The following is an 18,048-nucleotide window of genomic DNA, read 5'->3' as shown; positions in this document are numbered from 1 at the left end:
AGGATTAATCTCCAAAACATACAAGCAACTCATGCAGCTCAATATCAAAAAACCCAATCCAAAAAGGGGCAGAAGACCTAAATAGACATTTCTCTAAAGAAGATTTACAGATTGCCAACAAACATATGAAAGGATGCTCAACATCATTAATCATTAGAGAAATGCAAATCAAAACTACAATGAGATATCACCTCACACCGGTCAGAATGGCCATCATCAAAAAATCTACAAACAATAAATGCTGGAGAGGGTGTGGAGAAAAGGGAACACTCTTGCAATGTTGGTGGGAATGTAAATTGATACAGCCACTATGGAGAACAGTATGGAGGTTCCTTAAAAAACTAAAAATAGAACTACCATATGACCCAGCAATCCCACTACTGGGCATATACCCTGAGAAAACCATAATTCAAAAAGAGACATGTACCAAAATGTTCATTGCAGTTCTATTTACAATAGCCAGGACATGGAAGCAACCTAAGTGTCCATCAACAGATGAATGGATAAAGAAGATGTGGTACATATATACAATGGAATATTACTCAGCCATAAAGAGGAACAAAACTGAGTTATTTGTAGTGAGGTGGATGGATCTAGAGACTGTCATACAGAGTGAAGTAAGTCAGAAAGAGAAAAACAAATACCGTATGCTAACACATATATATGGAATCTTAAAAAAAAGAAAAAAAGAAAAAAAATATTCAGAAGAACCTAGGGGCAAGACGGGAATAAAGATGCAGACCTACTAGAGACTGGACTTGAGGATATGGGGAGGGGGAAGGGTAAGCTGGGACAAAGTGAGAGAGTGGCACGGACATATATACACTACCAAACGTAAAATAGATAGCTATTGGGAAGCAGCCACATAGCACAGGGAGATCAGCTCGGTGCTTTGTGACCACCTAGAGGGGTGGGATAGGGAGGTTGGGAGGGAGGGAGATGCAAGAGGGAAGAGATATGGGGACATATGTATATGTATAACTGATTCACTTTGTTATAAAGCAGAAACTAACACACCATTGTAAAGCAATTATACTCCAATAAAGACGTTAAAAAAAAAAAAAAAAAGAGATCAGACTTGTGGCTACCAGAAGTTGGCTGGGGGAGTGGTGAGGAATTGGAGGAAGGTGGTCAAAAGGTACAAACTTCAATACTAAGATAAATAAGTACCCTAGTACTTATATAAGTACTACAACCAGTACTTATATAATATAATGTACTACAATGTGATGACTATATTTAACAATATTGTATGACATACAGGAAAGTCGTTAAGAGGAAAATTTTTTTCTTTTCTTCTTTCTTTTGTTTTTACTGTATATGATAGATGGATGTTAGCTGAACTTATTGTGGTAATCATGTCACAGTATATGTAAATTAAATCATCATGCTGTATGCCTCAAACATATATAGTGATTATGTCAATTATTTCACAATAAAGCTGAAAAAATAAAATAATGTTAAAATAATTATAAAAATAAAAGATCACAGAAGCTCCCCCCAACCCGCCTGGAAAATGTAAGCATCAAAACAACTCTTCAAGGACTTCCCTGGTGGAGCAGTGATGAAGAATCCGCCTGCCAATGTAGGGGACACAGGTTCGATTCCTGGTCCAGGAAGATCCCACATGCCGTGGAGCAACAAAGCTCGTGTGCCACAACTCCTGAGCCTACACTCTAGAGCCCGCAAGCCACAACTACTGAGCCCACATACAACAACTACTGAAGCCCGCGTGCCTAGAGCCCATGCTCCACAACAAGAGAAGCCACCGCAATGAGAAGCCCGCGCACCGCAATGAAGAGTAGCCCCCACTCGCCGCAATGAAGACCCAACACGGCCAAAAGTAAAATGTAAATAAATAAATATATTTATATATATATATTAAAAAAAGACAACTCTTCAACCCATAGAAATGTTGGTGAGAGAGGTTAAGGATTGAGACCACACAACAACTAAGTGGTGGTTCTAACCTCATGGTGCCTGACTCTGAAGACTGCAAACTTTCTGCTTTGTGACAATGACTCTTAGCACCAATCAAAGAATATTAGGATGTTGAGGTAAGTTCCCTCTATGCCTACTTTCTGGAGAGTTTTTATCATAAATTGGTGTTGAATTTTGTCAAAAGCTTTTTCTGCATCTATTGAGATGATCATATGGTTTTTATCCTTCAGTTTGTTAATATGGTGTATCACATTGATTGATTTGCGAATATTGAAGAATCCTTGTATTCCTGGGATAAACCCCACTTGATGGTGGTATGTGATCCTTTTAATGTGCTGTTGGATTCTGTTTGCTAGTAGTTTGTTGAGGAGTTTTGCATCTATGTTTATCAGTGATATTGGTGTGTAGTTTTCTTTTTTTGTGACATCTTTGTCTGGTTTTGGTATCAGGGTGATGGTGGCTTTGTAGAATGAGTTTGGGAGTGTTCCTCCCTCTGCTATATTTTGGAAGAGTTTGAGAAGCATAAGTGTTAGCTTTTCTCTAAATGTTTGCTAGAATTTGCCTGTGAAGCCATCTGGTCCTGGGCTTTGTTTGTTGGAAGATTTTTAATCACAGTTCAAATAAACAAGTGGGACCTAATGAAACTTAAAAGCTTTTGCACAGCAAAGGAAACCATAAACAAGATGAAAAGACAACGCTCAGAATGGAAGAAAATATTTGCAAATGAAACAACTGACAAAGGATTAATCTCCAAAATATACAAGGAGCTCATGCAGCTCAATATCAAAAAAATAAACAACCCAATCCAAAACTGGGCAGAAGATCTAAATAGACATTTCTCTAAAGAAGATATACAGATTGCCAACAAACATATGAAAGGATGCTCAGCATCACAAATCATTAGAGAAATGCAACTCAAAGCTACAATGAGGTATCACCTCACACCGGTCAGAATGGCCATCATCAAAAAATATACAAACAACAATTGCTGGAGAGGGTGTGGAGAAAAAGGAACCCTCTTGCACTGTTGGTGGGAATGTAAATTGATACAGCCACTATGGAGAACAGTATGGAGGTTCCCTAAAAAACTAAAAATAGAACTACCATATGACCCAGCAATCCCACTACTGGGCATATACCCTGAGAAAACCATAATTCAAAAAGAGTCATGTACCACAATGTTACGTTCATTGCAGCATTATTCTCAATAGCCGGAACATGGAAGCAACCTAGGTGTCCATCGACAGATGAATGGATAAAGAAGATGTGGCCCATATATACAATAGAATATTACTCAGTCATAAAAAGAAACGAAATTGAGTTATTTGTATTGAGGTGGATGGACCTAGAGTCTGTCATACAGAGTGAAGTAAGTCAGAAAGAGAAAAACAAATACCGTATGCTAACACATATATATGGAATCTAAAAAAAAAAAAAAAAGGTTCTGATGAACCTAGGGGCAGGACAGGAATAAAGATGCAGACGTAGAGAATGGACTTGAGGACACAGGGAAGGGGAAGGGTAAACTGGGACGAAGTGAGAGAGTAGCATTGACATATATACACTACCAAATGTAAAACAGATAGCTAGTGGGGAGCAGCTGCATCGCATGGGGAGAACAGCTCGGTTCTTTGTGTCCACCTAAAGGGGTGGGATAGGGAGGGTGGGAGGCAGATGCAAGAGGGAGGGGATATTGGGATATATGTATACATATAGCTGATTCACTTTGTTATACAGCAGAAACTAATGCAACATTGTAAAGCAATTATACTCCAATAAAGATGTTAAAAAAAGAATATTAGGAAATGGCAACAAGTTGGATACATCTTAGCTACTAAAGATAGCAAGACTGGAATTGATGGCAGTATGTGAAAATGTGTACATGATAAGTCAAATTCAAAGAGAACACACATTAAAACTATAACAGATGGAATAAAATTATGATTGACATTAACGGTTGAAGAGACATATACACAGTTTAAAGAACAATGGTTAAAAAAATAGAAAGTGTTTGTTTGCGGCCAATGTGCATGTTGTCCCGAGCCCATTGCACTTAATGAGGCTTTCAACCCTTCCCAGCCATGCAACTCCTTTTGACTGACACCACCTAAAGGTCCATTAAGATCAGGTAAATTTCTCTTATACAAACTTATTATAAAATAAAAGGTAATCTGTGTGCCTAAGGAATAAAAATATTATCTAAGAAAAACTGAGATGACTTATATATGTGACTTATCCTTTCTCATTTCTTAGAAGACATATTTCATAAGACACATAATAAGATCATATTCTGGGTTTTGCCTAGAATTGACTGGCATATGCATATCCTTTGGGATTTGTTTTTTCCTTTGGGAATCACTCTTCCACACAAGGAAATGAACTTGGGAAGAAGGTGGTTGTAAGATAAATTGTATTGAGTGAGTTCTAATATTTACTGTACAGATGATTTTCAACCTACATATATTTTTTATTATCTTCATAGAGTGAATAGAGAACCTAGTTTTACATATTTTTTTGAAAATTCTTTGTATATCCACTACTGAAAAGTTTAAGTAAATATACATGTAGAGATTTATGTTCAGTTTTGGATTTCAACTAGTCCTGTTTTGTGGTTGTATTATATTTTATTAAACAATCTACCAGATCCTTATTCTTTTCTCTTTTCTAGATTAACATAAAATTTGCAAAAGAAAATCTTCCTCTATCATTTGGAATTCAAATAATGATATACTGAGCATTACTCTTTTGTACCTGGAGGCTACAGACTTAGCTAAAAAGCAGTGACCTGAAATCAGTAATAATCACCAGGAATGTAGATGGGGAGATTAAATCTGGGAGCTCACAGAACCATGTCTCCATCTAAAAATCAAATGGAAAAAAAGAAAAAGAAAAGAATAGAAAGCTCAGTTACTGATGTAGTTTTTCTACATTGAGATATTAAAGGAACTCTTTTTCCCAGTTCTAGTTTTTTCCCACTTCTACTCATTCTTCAGTATTTTTTGAAGGTTCATTTACAAGCAAGTCACAATAATTATGAACTCCACGAAGCTAGACACTCATCCATTTTGTATCCTCAGCACCTCTGATTTCCTCTTATTTAGTAAATGGTAGGCAAGTATTTGTTGAAAATAGAAATGAATGGATAGATAATAGTAATAAATTCTGATATAATTCTGCAAAATATTGTGCAAGAAGATTATTAGTCTCATTCTGATAAACATTTCTAGAGCACATGTTTACTGTTATTTATTCTTTTGCTTGTTTTATCTTAATGGGTACTTTAGATAATGTAACTGTTGATAAATGTTTTAACTAAAGTTATCAGAAAACCGTTACAATTAAAGCTAAATCTTCTTAACATAAATTACTATTAGAACCTGCTTTGACTCACATTGATACAAAACTGAAATGAGTGTTAAAAAATGAATTGTTATATTTTATGCATAACAATTCTTATGGGCATAACTAATTATTACAAATTAATAAATTAAGACATCCTTTTGTTAAATAAATTTGCATATGGAATGTTTACTATAAAAATTTGACTTCAATTTCTTGAGGTATTTTTTTTCCCAAGAAACTGATTATATATTTTCATAAGCAGCCATTAGACATACATGCCATTCCACATTGTCATCTTCTTTCCCAAGAGTTAGCAACTTGGTGAGTGGATTTCCAGTGAGCCCAGTGTCACTCTCGGGAGACGGGTGTCCATGCTGTACCAGAAGTGCACTGCTTGGTGTTGGAGGGTGTGACCGTTTAAGAGTCTGGTGGACGACCTGGTGGTCAAGGGTCATGAAAGGTTTTACGTGCTGTCTCTGAACTTTCTGTAGCTGAGTTCTAGCAGAACTTTCCAGGTGTGCTGGGACCTACCAAATAGAAACCAAACAAATGCAATGTGTAGCATCATCTGGTAAACGAGTTCCACTTTCAACAATTGGATTATGACAATAAACACTATAACATCTAGTTTCTTTCTAATTTATTGTCTATGCTTCTGTCATAATTTACATAAGATATTAATGGACTATAGTTTTTGAGAAGTCATTTAAACTTTACTAAAATATTTTAAATGCTAACCAAGTGTTTAAGAATAGCTCTTAAAATAATATGCAAATGAAACCAACTTGGAATAAATATAAAAGCAGCAAAACTTTTTGAGGGTCTGAAAAAGAATGACTAAAATAATAAAAGGAAAACACAGCTGATTTACTATTATTAGTGATTTTTATATAACATATATCTCTTGTATTCCTTTATATTACATATAAATATTCCATTGGCTATAATCACTCCATTTTTAATTAAAGATTTTAAAAAATTTTCCATGAGGGAACAGAGACTAGAAATATATATACTAAATATTGTCTGATACTTTATGGGTGGTGAAAATCTAAGTGATTTTTTTCAGTTTTCTGTATTTTCCAGAGTTTCTATACTGAGTTTATTTTAATTTTTAAAAAATCTTAATTTTAAACCCTTCCATATTCTCACTTTATAATAACAATACTTTGGTAGAATCATTATGAATTGACAGAAAGAAGCATTCAGAGAAAAATCTAACCAGTGTCATGTGCCAACTAAGCAACTATCCAGTATATTGAAATCCCTTTTTCAAATCATAGACATAAAATTCTGGGCATCTTCAGTCTAGCTATCATAGTTAATGATATACCACTATTTGTATAAGGACAATTTTAAGTATTTCAAGCTTTCCCTTTAAAAACCTCTGAAAATAGTATTGCCTGCCAGTCCCCTTTATATTTACTGTGCTGCGATGTGACTTCTAATACATTTTCCTCAAGTGGCCTATATATAAACCTATTTAATATTTCCCTCGTGTTAAACAATAGTAAAGATTGCTGTACAGTGCTTATTTTTCCTTTTATTTCAGCTACACAAACTACTCCTTAAATCCCTTAACATGCATTAGCTCAGATAAATAGCCTTTACAAAGTATTTTGCATTTAAATTAGCTGGTTTGGGGTACAATATTGTAGTAGTTACTTTAGTTTAATTCTGTTATGCTGACATTTTTAGCATTATTTTAATTGTACTACCATAAAATAATTTTTCAGTCATATAAAAAAGATTAAGATTGGTAATAAAGATTACACATATTACTAATTAAATTGCTGTGAGCTTTAAAGTTGTAAAACAACATTTCATTAAAATGCCTGTGGTAATTTTTTGGGGGTAGCTATTTAGATTATCCTACAGTTTTAAATTAATCCTTCTTAATCCATATACATTTACAAAATATACATTATAAACAGCATTTTCAGATTCACAAATCTGAAGGACTTTCACACAACGTAACTGAATGCTAAAGAACACTGTATATTATTTTAAGAAAAGTATGCTGGATCAGAATTTACAACATTCATTAACTAATTCATTTTTCACTTTTCATCTATGGATGCTAAAAGCATCATTAGAGTACTTATTGCGTTTTGTGTTACATCAGGAGTCCAAGGGAAGTCATAAATGTGATCCTAGGGCTCTAGGAATTTACAATATACTTGGGCAATATTAATATCAACTACAGCAAAAATGATGATGATGATAAAAATAATAATATGCAGCAGGTATCAGGCACTGTGCTAAGCATTTTACACACATTGTTTCACTTAATCCTTGTTACAACGTTAGGAGATAGGTATCAATAGTACCCGCATTGCACCATATAACTGAAGCCACTGAGACTTAGAGAGGTTAAATGGTGTGGCTGTTATCACTCTGCTAGTAAGGGATGGAACTGGAATACAGGGCCTGGCTTCCTAAACACTACAAGATATTGGCTCCTGATTGAAATGACTGGAATACAAAGCAAAAGCTCAGTAATGTATACAATGAATTTAAAATGCCACAAGAAGCAGTGGTTTTTAAAAACTAATTGAAAGAGAAAATGGTTATAAATCAGGTGTTGGAAGGAGATGGTCCTGGGATAGGGGACAGAAAGAAGGAAAACTCAAATGTAAAAGATCAAAATGAAAGAAGAAAAGAAGTTGGGAGACAGTCACAAATATTAGTCATGAAAAGGAATTCACATGAATACTTTTCCTTTCTCAAAGCAAAACTACCATCTCATTAGATCACTCTATACAGAGACACAATAAAAAATATGAAATTCTAATTCTGCCTAAATTATTGGTTATTTATAGGGAATTACAAGGGTTTAGCAGGCAAAAGTGAAGACTCTCTTGGATCCTATGTATACAACATCTATAAACTAAGCATGAGAGTCTGAAAGATCAGTGGAGCCAGGGAAGATTAAGTGGAATGTAATTAAATTACTCCCCAGTAAACCTCTGTCTTTTCCAAGTATGGACTGATATCAGAACAATGAGACAACTAAATGTAAAACATCAGTTAAACCATGTGCAGTCAATTTTAAAATACTTTTAAATTGCCTGGGATCTGAAGACACAACTATAAAACTATTTATTGGATTGGTTTCACTGAAGGTCTTGGTAGTTGGTGAGATGAAGTAAATGAAACAATATGTTGCCATTGTTCATTTATTCATTTATTTAAGAAATATTTTTGAGTGTCAAGTGTGTGTGCACTGAGTCGTGCACTGAAGGTAAAAGGGAGATAACCACAGTATCTGCCTTCAAAGAACTCGTAGTCTAGTCAGGGAAGAAAAATAAGAGATCTCCAAGGGCAAGGGCTGCATTTATCTTGCTGGCTGCTGGACTGCCATACTTCCTATACATAACCCAGAGAGGGGCACACAGCAGGCACATAAAAATATGTGTTCACATGTGTTCAATGAGTGATTTTATGAATGAATCATTAAAGTACAGTGTGTGAATAACTATGGTGACTGCAGAGAGCTTTGGGAACCCACTAGAGTAAGCAGGTAAACCATAATCAGAATACCAAAGTCTTCACCTAGAAGGCTAGAGCAGCTGTAGATTGTGATTTGGTTCTTTGGACTATCAAAGAAATTAAGACCACCCAGATGTAGGGAAGTTTTGCTATTGAGAGTAATAAGTAAAACATATCTCCTGACTCTGAATTATGTCTCAGCATTATCTCTCTGGCATGCTGTTATTGCAAACTAAAAATAATGATGGTCAGCTTAAGTCCAAGGTTTTGTCTATGTGCAGAGATCTGTTTTATTCCATTTAAAAGAATTTATTTACTTATATTCTCCCTCTTTTCCAAAACATTATAAATAAATATTAGGTGTAAATGTGGTGAGAGGTATTTACACCAGAAAATGTAGGCTGAAGATTAATATTGCAATTGAGTACAAAATTTACCCATGAGCATCCTGACAGCCAAGGAAAAAGGAAAATTTTTAAAACATATTAGGTGGAGCCTTGTGAAATTGCAGATATTTGACAATTTTTGATCTACGAATTGTCCCTTCTGTATAGTTCAACCTAATATATATTTCTTAATAAGTAATTAAACCATGCCAGCTCTGAGGAAAGACAAATATTTTTCAGAATAGTATCTGAGAATTTATAAAGTAGATTTTTTCATGGAAGACTTGAATGATATCTTGAACAAAATTCCAACTTGCAAAATAGGTAGTGAAATTCTTTATACGCCCATATTTAAAAATAAATATTTATTGTCGTAAATTGAGTTAGCCGGGAAACATAATCTGAAACTTGCCTGTAGGATGTTTATTGGGGGGTGCTCTCAGAATCGGCGCTGCAGCAGGGTGAGGGAAACAGGATCAGGTGGAGGCAAGAGTGGTTCAGTCATAAAGGGGATAATGTTGGCCATGCACCATAACATCCACTACATTTATTCTTGATCAAAGGCCCAAAGCATAATATGAATCAGCTCAAGTGAAAGCCCAAACATATAACTTTATAGTGATCTGACTTGACCCTTAGATACCTTAGACAGCACTTAGAGCAGGCAGAGCAATGTTTTCCAAACCAATTTATACTTCAGACTCCATATTTAAATACACTAACCTAGAGGATCACCTGGTTAGACCATTAACCCAATATCGATTATCTCAAACTAGGCTTTCTATAGAAATTATGTTGTTTTTTTTCAAAAAGTTCCATTATTTGGAGTTACAAAAATGAAACTTAGCTTAAAACATCCAATTATTTTTTTAAAATATGTTTCAAATGTAGTTAAGTTCTCATACTCTAATAAAGGGATGTGGGTATTTTTAAAAATTAGAAATGCATGTATTGATGAGCTATAAAAAATGCTTAGGGGCTTCCCTGGTGGCGCAGCGGTTGAGAATCTGCCTGCCAATGCAGGGGACACGGGTTCGAGCCCTGGTCTGGGAAGATTCCACATGCCATGGAGCAACTAGGCCCGTAAGCCACAACTACTGAGCCTGCGCATCTGGAGCCTGTGCTCCACAACAAGAGAGGCCACGATAGTGAGAGGCCCGTGCACCGCAATGAAGAGTGGCCCCCGCTTGCCACAACTAGAGAAAACCCTCGCACAGAAACGAAGATGCAACACAGCCAAAAATAAATAAATTTTAAAAAAAATGCTTAGATTCATTAATAAGAGAACCAGAGCAATGTGCTTAATGGGTCAATTGAAGTATTTTTTTTTAAATTAGAAATACGTAAATTCCTGTAAGTACAACAAGCTAATGGGAAGAAATTGGTCAGGAAGAAAAAAGCGTTCTGCTTGTAGAAAATATAATCACTGGGGAATCACAATCACAAATACAGAATATATGTATCTAATTCAAAAAGAGTCATGTACCACAATGTTCATTGAAGCTCTATTTACAATAGCCAGGACATGGAAGCAACCTAAGTGTCCACCAACAGATGAATGGATAAAGAAGATGTGGCACATATATACAATGGAATATTACTCAGCCATAAAAAGGAACAAAATTGAGTTATTTGTAGTGAGGTGGATGGACCTAGAGACTCATAGAGAGTGAAGTAAGTCAGAAAGAGTAAAACAAATACCGTATGCTAACACATATATGTGGAATCTAAAAAAAAAAAAAAGTTCTGAAGAACCTGGGGTCAGGACAGGAGTAAAGAAGCAGACATAGAGAATGGACTTGAGGACACGGGGAGGGGGAAGGGTAAGCTAGGACGAAGTGAGAGAGTGGCATGGACATATATACACTACCAAATGTAAAATAGATAGCTAGTGGGAAGCAGCTGCACAGCACAGGGAGATCAGCTCCGTGCTCTGTGTCCACCTAGAGGGGTGGGATAGGGAGGGTGGGAGGGAGATGCAAGAGAGAGGAGATACAGGGATATATGTATAGCTGATTCACTTTGATATACAGCAGAAACAAACACACCATTGTAAAGCAATTATACTCCAATAAAGATGTTAAAAAAAATTATGTAACTGTAGGGTTTTTTTTTCCTACTCCTACTTTTAGACTAGAATAGACGCAGGAATCCTGACTATTGAGAGCATTGATGGAAATCCATGAGCCAGCAGCCCAATGCCATAGAAAAAAGTCAGATCTCATTCTCTGACACAACAGAAGATGATTTAGGGTATCTGATACCTGAAGGGTTTTTTTGTTTGTTTTGTTTTTTAATTCCAGAGTTTAGATCAGTCTTGGGAGGTTTCAACTCTGTAAATCAGCAAATATTTAATTAGAAATTAAGGCTAACAAAATGTTATGTGGCCCTATATGCATTTGTATTTAAAATCTCCTGCTAGGTAGAAGAGCTATGGAGTAATGCAGCCCAGGCAAGCAGTGCTGGCTAGAAGGAGGCATTCTTATTTTCACACAGTGGTTTTCAAATTATGCTCCTAAATACATGAATTAATTCTCCCAATTTACGTTTCATTGTTCCACACTGTAGTCTTTTGATTTAGTTCTCATATGGGTTTCTGTCCTATCCAGTAGATAAACAACAAGGAGAGTATTTTGAATGAGGAAATTTTAGAAACAATTGGGTGGGTTGTTGTACAAAAAAACAAAAACAAAAAAAAGCAACTTTGAAGGATTTCACCAACCCTGTGATTCTCTGTCTATAATATTGTCTACTTGTATCATATCTTCTTAAATATTGCTACAAATCATATAAATACTTTAAAACATAATTCATATATATGCATATATATGATAGCCTCTTTAAAAAGTTACCTTTTTATAGAGAAACCGTAAGATAATTGTAAAAGCCCTCAGCTAATTCTTTTAACATTCACTCAGCAAACATTTAATGAGAGTTTGTTCTTTGTTAAAGCCAGTCCCAAGGGAAAGTCATTCCTCTCCAGAAAGCGGGTCTATGATCCATGTGTCACCATCCACCTGGAGATCACTTATCTAAACTGAGGGCACAGAACCTGGGAGGAGATGAAACACCTTCTGGGTACTGGCCTTTTGAAATTCAAAACTAAAAAGTGGTGGCAAACATCACACAAGCAATCATCTGAATAACAAGACATTTTATCACCATTAATTTGACTAGCCAAACAAATCAATCAGGCAAATATGGGCACCTACCTAATGAGTGTGTTTAGACTATCTGCAAAAGCAGAAACAGAAATATTTTCAGCAAGAAAAATATTTATTCTATACATATTTACTATCTAGTGATAGTAAATAAAAATACATGCACTACCACTACACACACACACACACATACAGGCAGGTGTATACACACAACCCCATCAAAAAGCAAGACAGACGATCCCATTCACTACAACATGACAACCCTCATTTAATTTTGTTAATTTTGTACTAAGGTTGAAATTAATAAATGAAGTAAAAGCTTGGACTTCACAAGTGAGTAATAGGTAACTATTAATTATGTTCCTAGTAGCAGAGGTATATAAGAAGAAATCTATTTTGGGGGGCCTATGAATCTACAACCTCCTAGATACCTACTCATAAAAGCCACATGACGTTTGTTAATATTCTGTAGCAAAGATTAATAACTCGTTTCTTCAAATCTTACTTTCTTCACAGCAGTCTTTGGATATGATATACCCATAAATCTCATCCTGACTAAACCTAAAATTATACAGTCGAGCTTGTCTGATTGAGAAATAACTACTGAACAAAGTAGGGCCGGGTTCATCAAAAGTTTTACTTAGGTTTCTGAATAACTGTCAGCATATTTCAGCTGATCATTATATAATCCAAAGCTATTTAATGGATAATAATATAAAATGTGATTGTAACATATTCCTTCAGTCCCTATCACTTGAATTTGGATAATTCCAATGGTGTGTCTTTAGAAGAGATCCACACTTAAGAGACTTTAAAGAGGCATGAATATTATTAAGCATAGTTTTCCTAATTCAATAGTGTTCTAGCAGTAAAAATGCTTGCACTCCATGAGCACTCATATTATTACTGTAAAGACTAAGCTTCCCTTACAACTCCATCTATCTCCATTTATACTTGCATTGATTTGCTTTGTTTATGTTAGGATCTCAGGAAAATTACCATTTTATACCTTTAAAAGAATTAGAACTAATGCCAGAAATAACTGTGGTTTATTTAGTCTGATCTGTTTTATAAGAGTATGTGTATATAGAAATTTAGAGCCATAAATATCAACTAAGAATCACAGCAGACACTGACCACTTCCCATTGACTTCAAAATTACACAGCAGCCATGTACACACTAAAGTCAACTGGAAATATCATCAATAACCAAAATAAGTTAATATGAAAAATGCAGATAACTTAAGCCATAATACTTTAAAATATATTTGGCATTGCATTCTCAGGCTTAGTATTCATTAATTCTATAAATATTTTTGAGTGCCACTACACATCAGGTTTTACGTGACTGTGATAAGCTCTGGGGATATAATTATGAACAAAATAGACATAACCCAGTCTTCAAAGAGTTCACAGTCTACTAGGAGAAATAGATAATTAAAATATAATTATAACACGATGTGATAAACCCTGTGAAAGTAAAAGGTGTCACAAAATCAAGCAGAAAGACCTAGATAAAATGGGAACGAGTCATTCAAATGACAGTTTCTGCTATTAATTTCACTGATTCATTCACTTAATAGATATGTGTGTGCCTATATATAGTAGCCAGTTGTGTGTGTAACAATGATGAATAAAGTGAAACATGGTCCCTCTCCCCATGCAGTTTATGGACAGGTGGAAGAGACATTTTAATTTAATAATCACACAAATGACTGTAAATTTTCAAGTGAAACAAGTGATAGGCAAGAGAGACACATGACTATGAGCCTGTAGAAAAAGATTATCTAGACAGAAGTTAGGGACAACTTTCCTAAAGAAGGGATGATAGGGCTGGATCTGGAGGATGAGTAGGAAATAAAAGAGAGGAAGAGTAGAAAAAACATTTAGGGAGATGAAGCAGCATATGTGAAGACCCTGGTGGGAAGAAACAAGATGAAAAAAAATGCACTGAAAGGAGATGATAGGACTAGAGCAGAGTGTGGTAGGAGGCTGGGGAGGCCAGTAGGGCCAATTCATGCAATCTTTTCGGTATAGAAAGATGTCTTATTTTCTTTATCATAAGAAAGGGGGCAGTAGCAATTCAGTGGGATGAATTTTAGAGAGGTAAAATGAGAGAGTCTAGGAAAGAAAAAAGGGCTGCTTGAACTAGGGTCATGTGATAAGCATTGCATAGTCACATGGAAACGAGTAGACGGATTCAAGAGATGTTTAGAAATGGATTAAGAAATGACACCTGAGGTTTCTGGCTTAAGTGACTAAATAGATAGTGATGGCTTTCACAGAGAAGACTAGGTTTTTTGAGGGGGACAGAGAATTTTAAGTTCAGTTTTGAACACGTTGAGTTTGTGATGTTTTGAAAGTGTCCAAGAAGGTATGTGAAGTAGGCAGCTGCATTTATGGGTATGGAATTCAGAGGTAAGGTATGGACTGTGGATAAAATTTACATAACATCTACACGGAGGTGATAACTGAGATGATCGTTGGAGGATGTACAGAATAGAAGATGAGAGGACCTAGTGCCAAAGATGGTTAACTCCCATGTTCTAACTACACGTAGGGAAATCTATTCCGATTCTAAACTTTATTTTTCCCCTTGGCTCCATTGATTTTTTCTCACATTTTGCAAAATGCTTATTTGAAGTTTGTGTGTGTTACATTGTCAGGTAAATCCTCATTAATTAAATAGTTAGTTTGCCCTATTTCTAAAATTATGCATTCAACCTTTCGATGTAGATACAGCCCTATTTTCCTAGTCCAATTGCATTACAATTCTATTAGTCCTCCACCTCTTAACTGCAATTCCAAAATCCAAAAAGCTCTGAAAGTAGGAGTTTTCTTTTTTTTTTTTTATGTTTGGCACAAACTCAGTTGGTGGTAAAATCAAACCTGAAATGAAGTAAGGTTATTTAAAGTCTTTCTTTATCCTCCTTACAGTAGATATTCATATGTACTGCTGCAGGTATATTAATGCGTTTGATTATGGGATGCTGTCTTGGACTCTGCAGGGTATCAAGGAATATGTACCATATTACCTTTCAAAATTTAAAGTATTGATAATTTTGAAACACATCTAGCCCTAGGTTTTTAAATAATAGATTTTGTACCTTTTCTTGTTTGTTGAGTGAACAGCCTATAGAAAGGACTATGCTATATACTTTGCATATATTATCTTATTTAATCTTATAATATCATACATAAATACTCAGTTGGGCCTCCACAATTATTTTCTAAAACTTCAGTACAATATTTAACTGCATTTTGTTTTCAGAGATTATAGTGTATCAAAAATTAAAATTAAAATTAAAATTGAGCATATTCTCTCTTGGAGAAATAATGAGATGAGGAAATGTCCTTTCCAATTCAACAAACCAATTGAATGAATGAAAGATGTATTCTTCCTTTAATAAGAAAGAATTGTCCCGTTGTAACATTATATTTTGATATTATTAGACATATTTATGTTTAGTGCTTATGGCTGTATTTAAGTAAGTTAATACTACAGTTTATATTCTTTTTAGAAGCTTCTCATACAATTAAATTGTTTCCTGTAAATGTAGAAATATACAAGTAAAATTATTTAAGCTAGATTCAGTAAAAAGTCTTAACTTCTTTAAAAAATATTTATCTAATGGCATTAAGACTTAAACATTAATCTTTATTAATAAGACTTTTATAAAACAAAAGACATTTTGCTTCAGAAATCAACAATTGTGTTTAAATGATGCTTTATACTTCACAGTTACTTTCAACTTAAAACAAAGCTCTCATGTAATGCTTAAATGTACTATTTTTCATCTTCCATATAGTGACTTTTTGATATCATTTTCATTATGAAGTTGTGAATGTTTTTTCAAGGATGCAGAGAATAAAGGAGAACCAAGAATGACTTCTTCAAAAGGTCATATTTCAAATATCTTGGAATGTCATCAATGTGTTTTTAAAAAAAATTTTTACATGTTCTAAAATAGATCCAAAGCCATAAATAGGAATATCTGTGACAAAAATCCAAACTTCCCTATAATACTTGTCATCTCTTGTATCATTATGCTGCAAATACATTACATTTTTAATTTTTAGTATATCTTAATGGTAAGATTTGGGATAACATCAATATATTGCCAACTTATGCAGACCTTATAAAAGAAATTCATAGGCCACTTAATGCAGGTGAATTTATAACAAATAAATTTATGTATTTTGTAAGAATAAAAGGATCATAAATGTTTATTCCTAAAAAAAGAAAATCTAACAATTCAAATTGGTTTATATTATCTTAGGCTTGAAAACTTTTTATATCCCTTATCTACTTTATGAGTTGATATATGGTCATCAATTAATGAAGTCATTTTTATCATAATAAAATGTCATCATTAGAACTGCAGTATTCTAGTGTAACCATTTTCTAAAAAATATGATTGGGGAATTTTAGGTAGTTAAATATTAAAATAACCTAATTGAAAATGAGACTTTAAAATTATTCATTTTGATTGGCAAACGGCAGAAAATGGCTTTGTTTCATAAGTACATTTTATCACTCAATTTTCGCAGATATTACTAGTATTTCTGGAGAAAAAAAAAAAAGTAAAATTTATCTTGTCTTTGTTTTACCTAACTAGTACATATAATTATTTTTGGTTCTCTATGTTTTAAAGGCACCTGTTACTACATTATTTACATAAATCAAACTGCTCAAGTAATTGTGCCCTCATGTACGAAAGGCCTTCAGTTACAAAGTTGTAGTTTTACTTTCCACTTATCCCTGAAGAATAATGTTCCTTTAGAATCAAATAAATATACTTCTGTTTTAATTTTTTTATGGTTATGGAAAGTATATAGCCGTGAAACATCAGTTTGTTGAGAAGATTGATCACAGGACCTCATGGACTAGTTGAAAGCCCCAGAATGCAAGATAATAGTAGCCACAGTCACAAGTTGAATCAAACACTCCAACGATTTAAGTAAAGACTTTTATCCTCATTTTATAGATGAAAAAACTGAAGCTCAAACAGGTTATCAGACTCACTTACAATCACACAGGCAGAAAAGTGAATTTGACCTCTTGTCTTTTGAGTACAAGGAGGGCATTCTTTCAATTGCAAGTTATTTATTATCAGCACACAAGGATAGTAAAACTCCAGCCCCTGCAAATAGAAAAAAATATGTCCCACATCTGCATACAAATATGAATCAATTGACTCTACTCTGTAGTGGAAAAACCTTTGGAGTTGCTTCCCCATTATTAGTTGGGTTTGGCTTGATTCACTTTTGATTTTGTCTTATTTTGTGTTTCACTTCATCTATCTTGTAACCACCTTATGGTGCAAGACCTGGGTTTTCCATACAAGTTGGGTAATGCTGTAATTGAAATATACCATCAGAAAATATGAACCCTAGATAAGTGTTTCCTTTCTTTAAGATGCTTTTTCCACTTTAGTCTCTAGATCTATGTATTAAATATACACTATTCTGAAGAGTATTAGCCTCCTTACCCAGGAGAAATTTTATTTCCCTTGTATCATTTTACTGTTACCTTTCCCAAAAACCTTTTACTCCTTTTCACAAGGGTGGATGGGAAGGCAGCAGGTGGAAACAGCAGAAGATAATATTAATTTTAGCTTGGCTTATTCTAAATAAATATCATGGCTATTCTATTCAGTATCTTTAAACTTCCTGCTCTCGGGGATAAATTTAAGAAATGAATAACTGCATATAAAAAGTTGGTA

The 18,048-nt window shown here is 34.4% G+C and overlaps 1 protein-coding gene across 4 annotated transcripts in view; it reads right to left on the bottom strand.

Annotated features, from left to right (window-relative positions):
* Positions 1-18,048, bottom strand: part of TFEC (transcription factor EC) — a 278,168-nt gene that overhangs the window by 50,700 nt on the left and 209,420 nt on the right. For all 4 annotated transcript variants that reach the window (XR_009008780.1, XM_057549625.1, XM_007195111.2 and 1 more), the window contains exon 2: positions 5,559-5,810. Coding sequence is in view for 3 of the 4 variants with exons in the window: in XM_057549625.1 (XP_057405608.1) it covers positions 5,559-5,738 (180 nt within the window). In the remaining variant the exon portion in view is untranslated. The remainder of the gene's footprint in view (positions 1-5,558; positions 5,811-18,048) is intronic.

The sequence above is a fragment of the Balaenoptera acutorostrata genome, chromosome 7, assembly GCF_949987535.1.
Source record: "Balaenoptera acutorostrata chromosome 7, mBalAcu1.1, whole genome shotgun sequence".
Lineage (NCBI taxonomy): Eukaryota > Metazoa > Chordata > Mammalia > Artiodactyla > Balaenopteridae > Balaenoptera > Balaenoptera acutorostrata.
The sequence above is the reverse complement of the archived record's forward strand: the minus strand, read 5'-3'. Positions and strand labels throughout refer to the sequence as shown.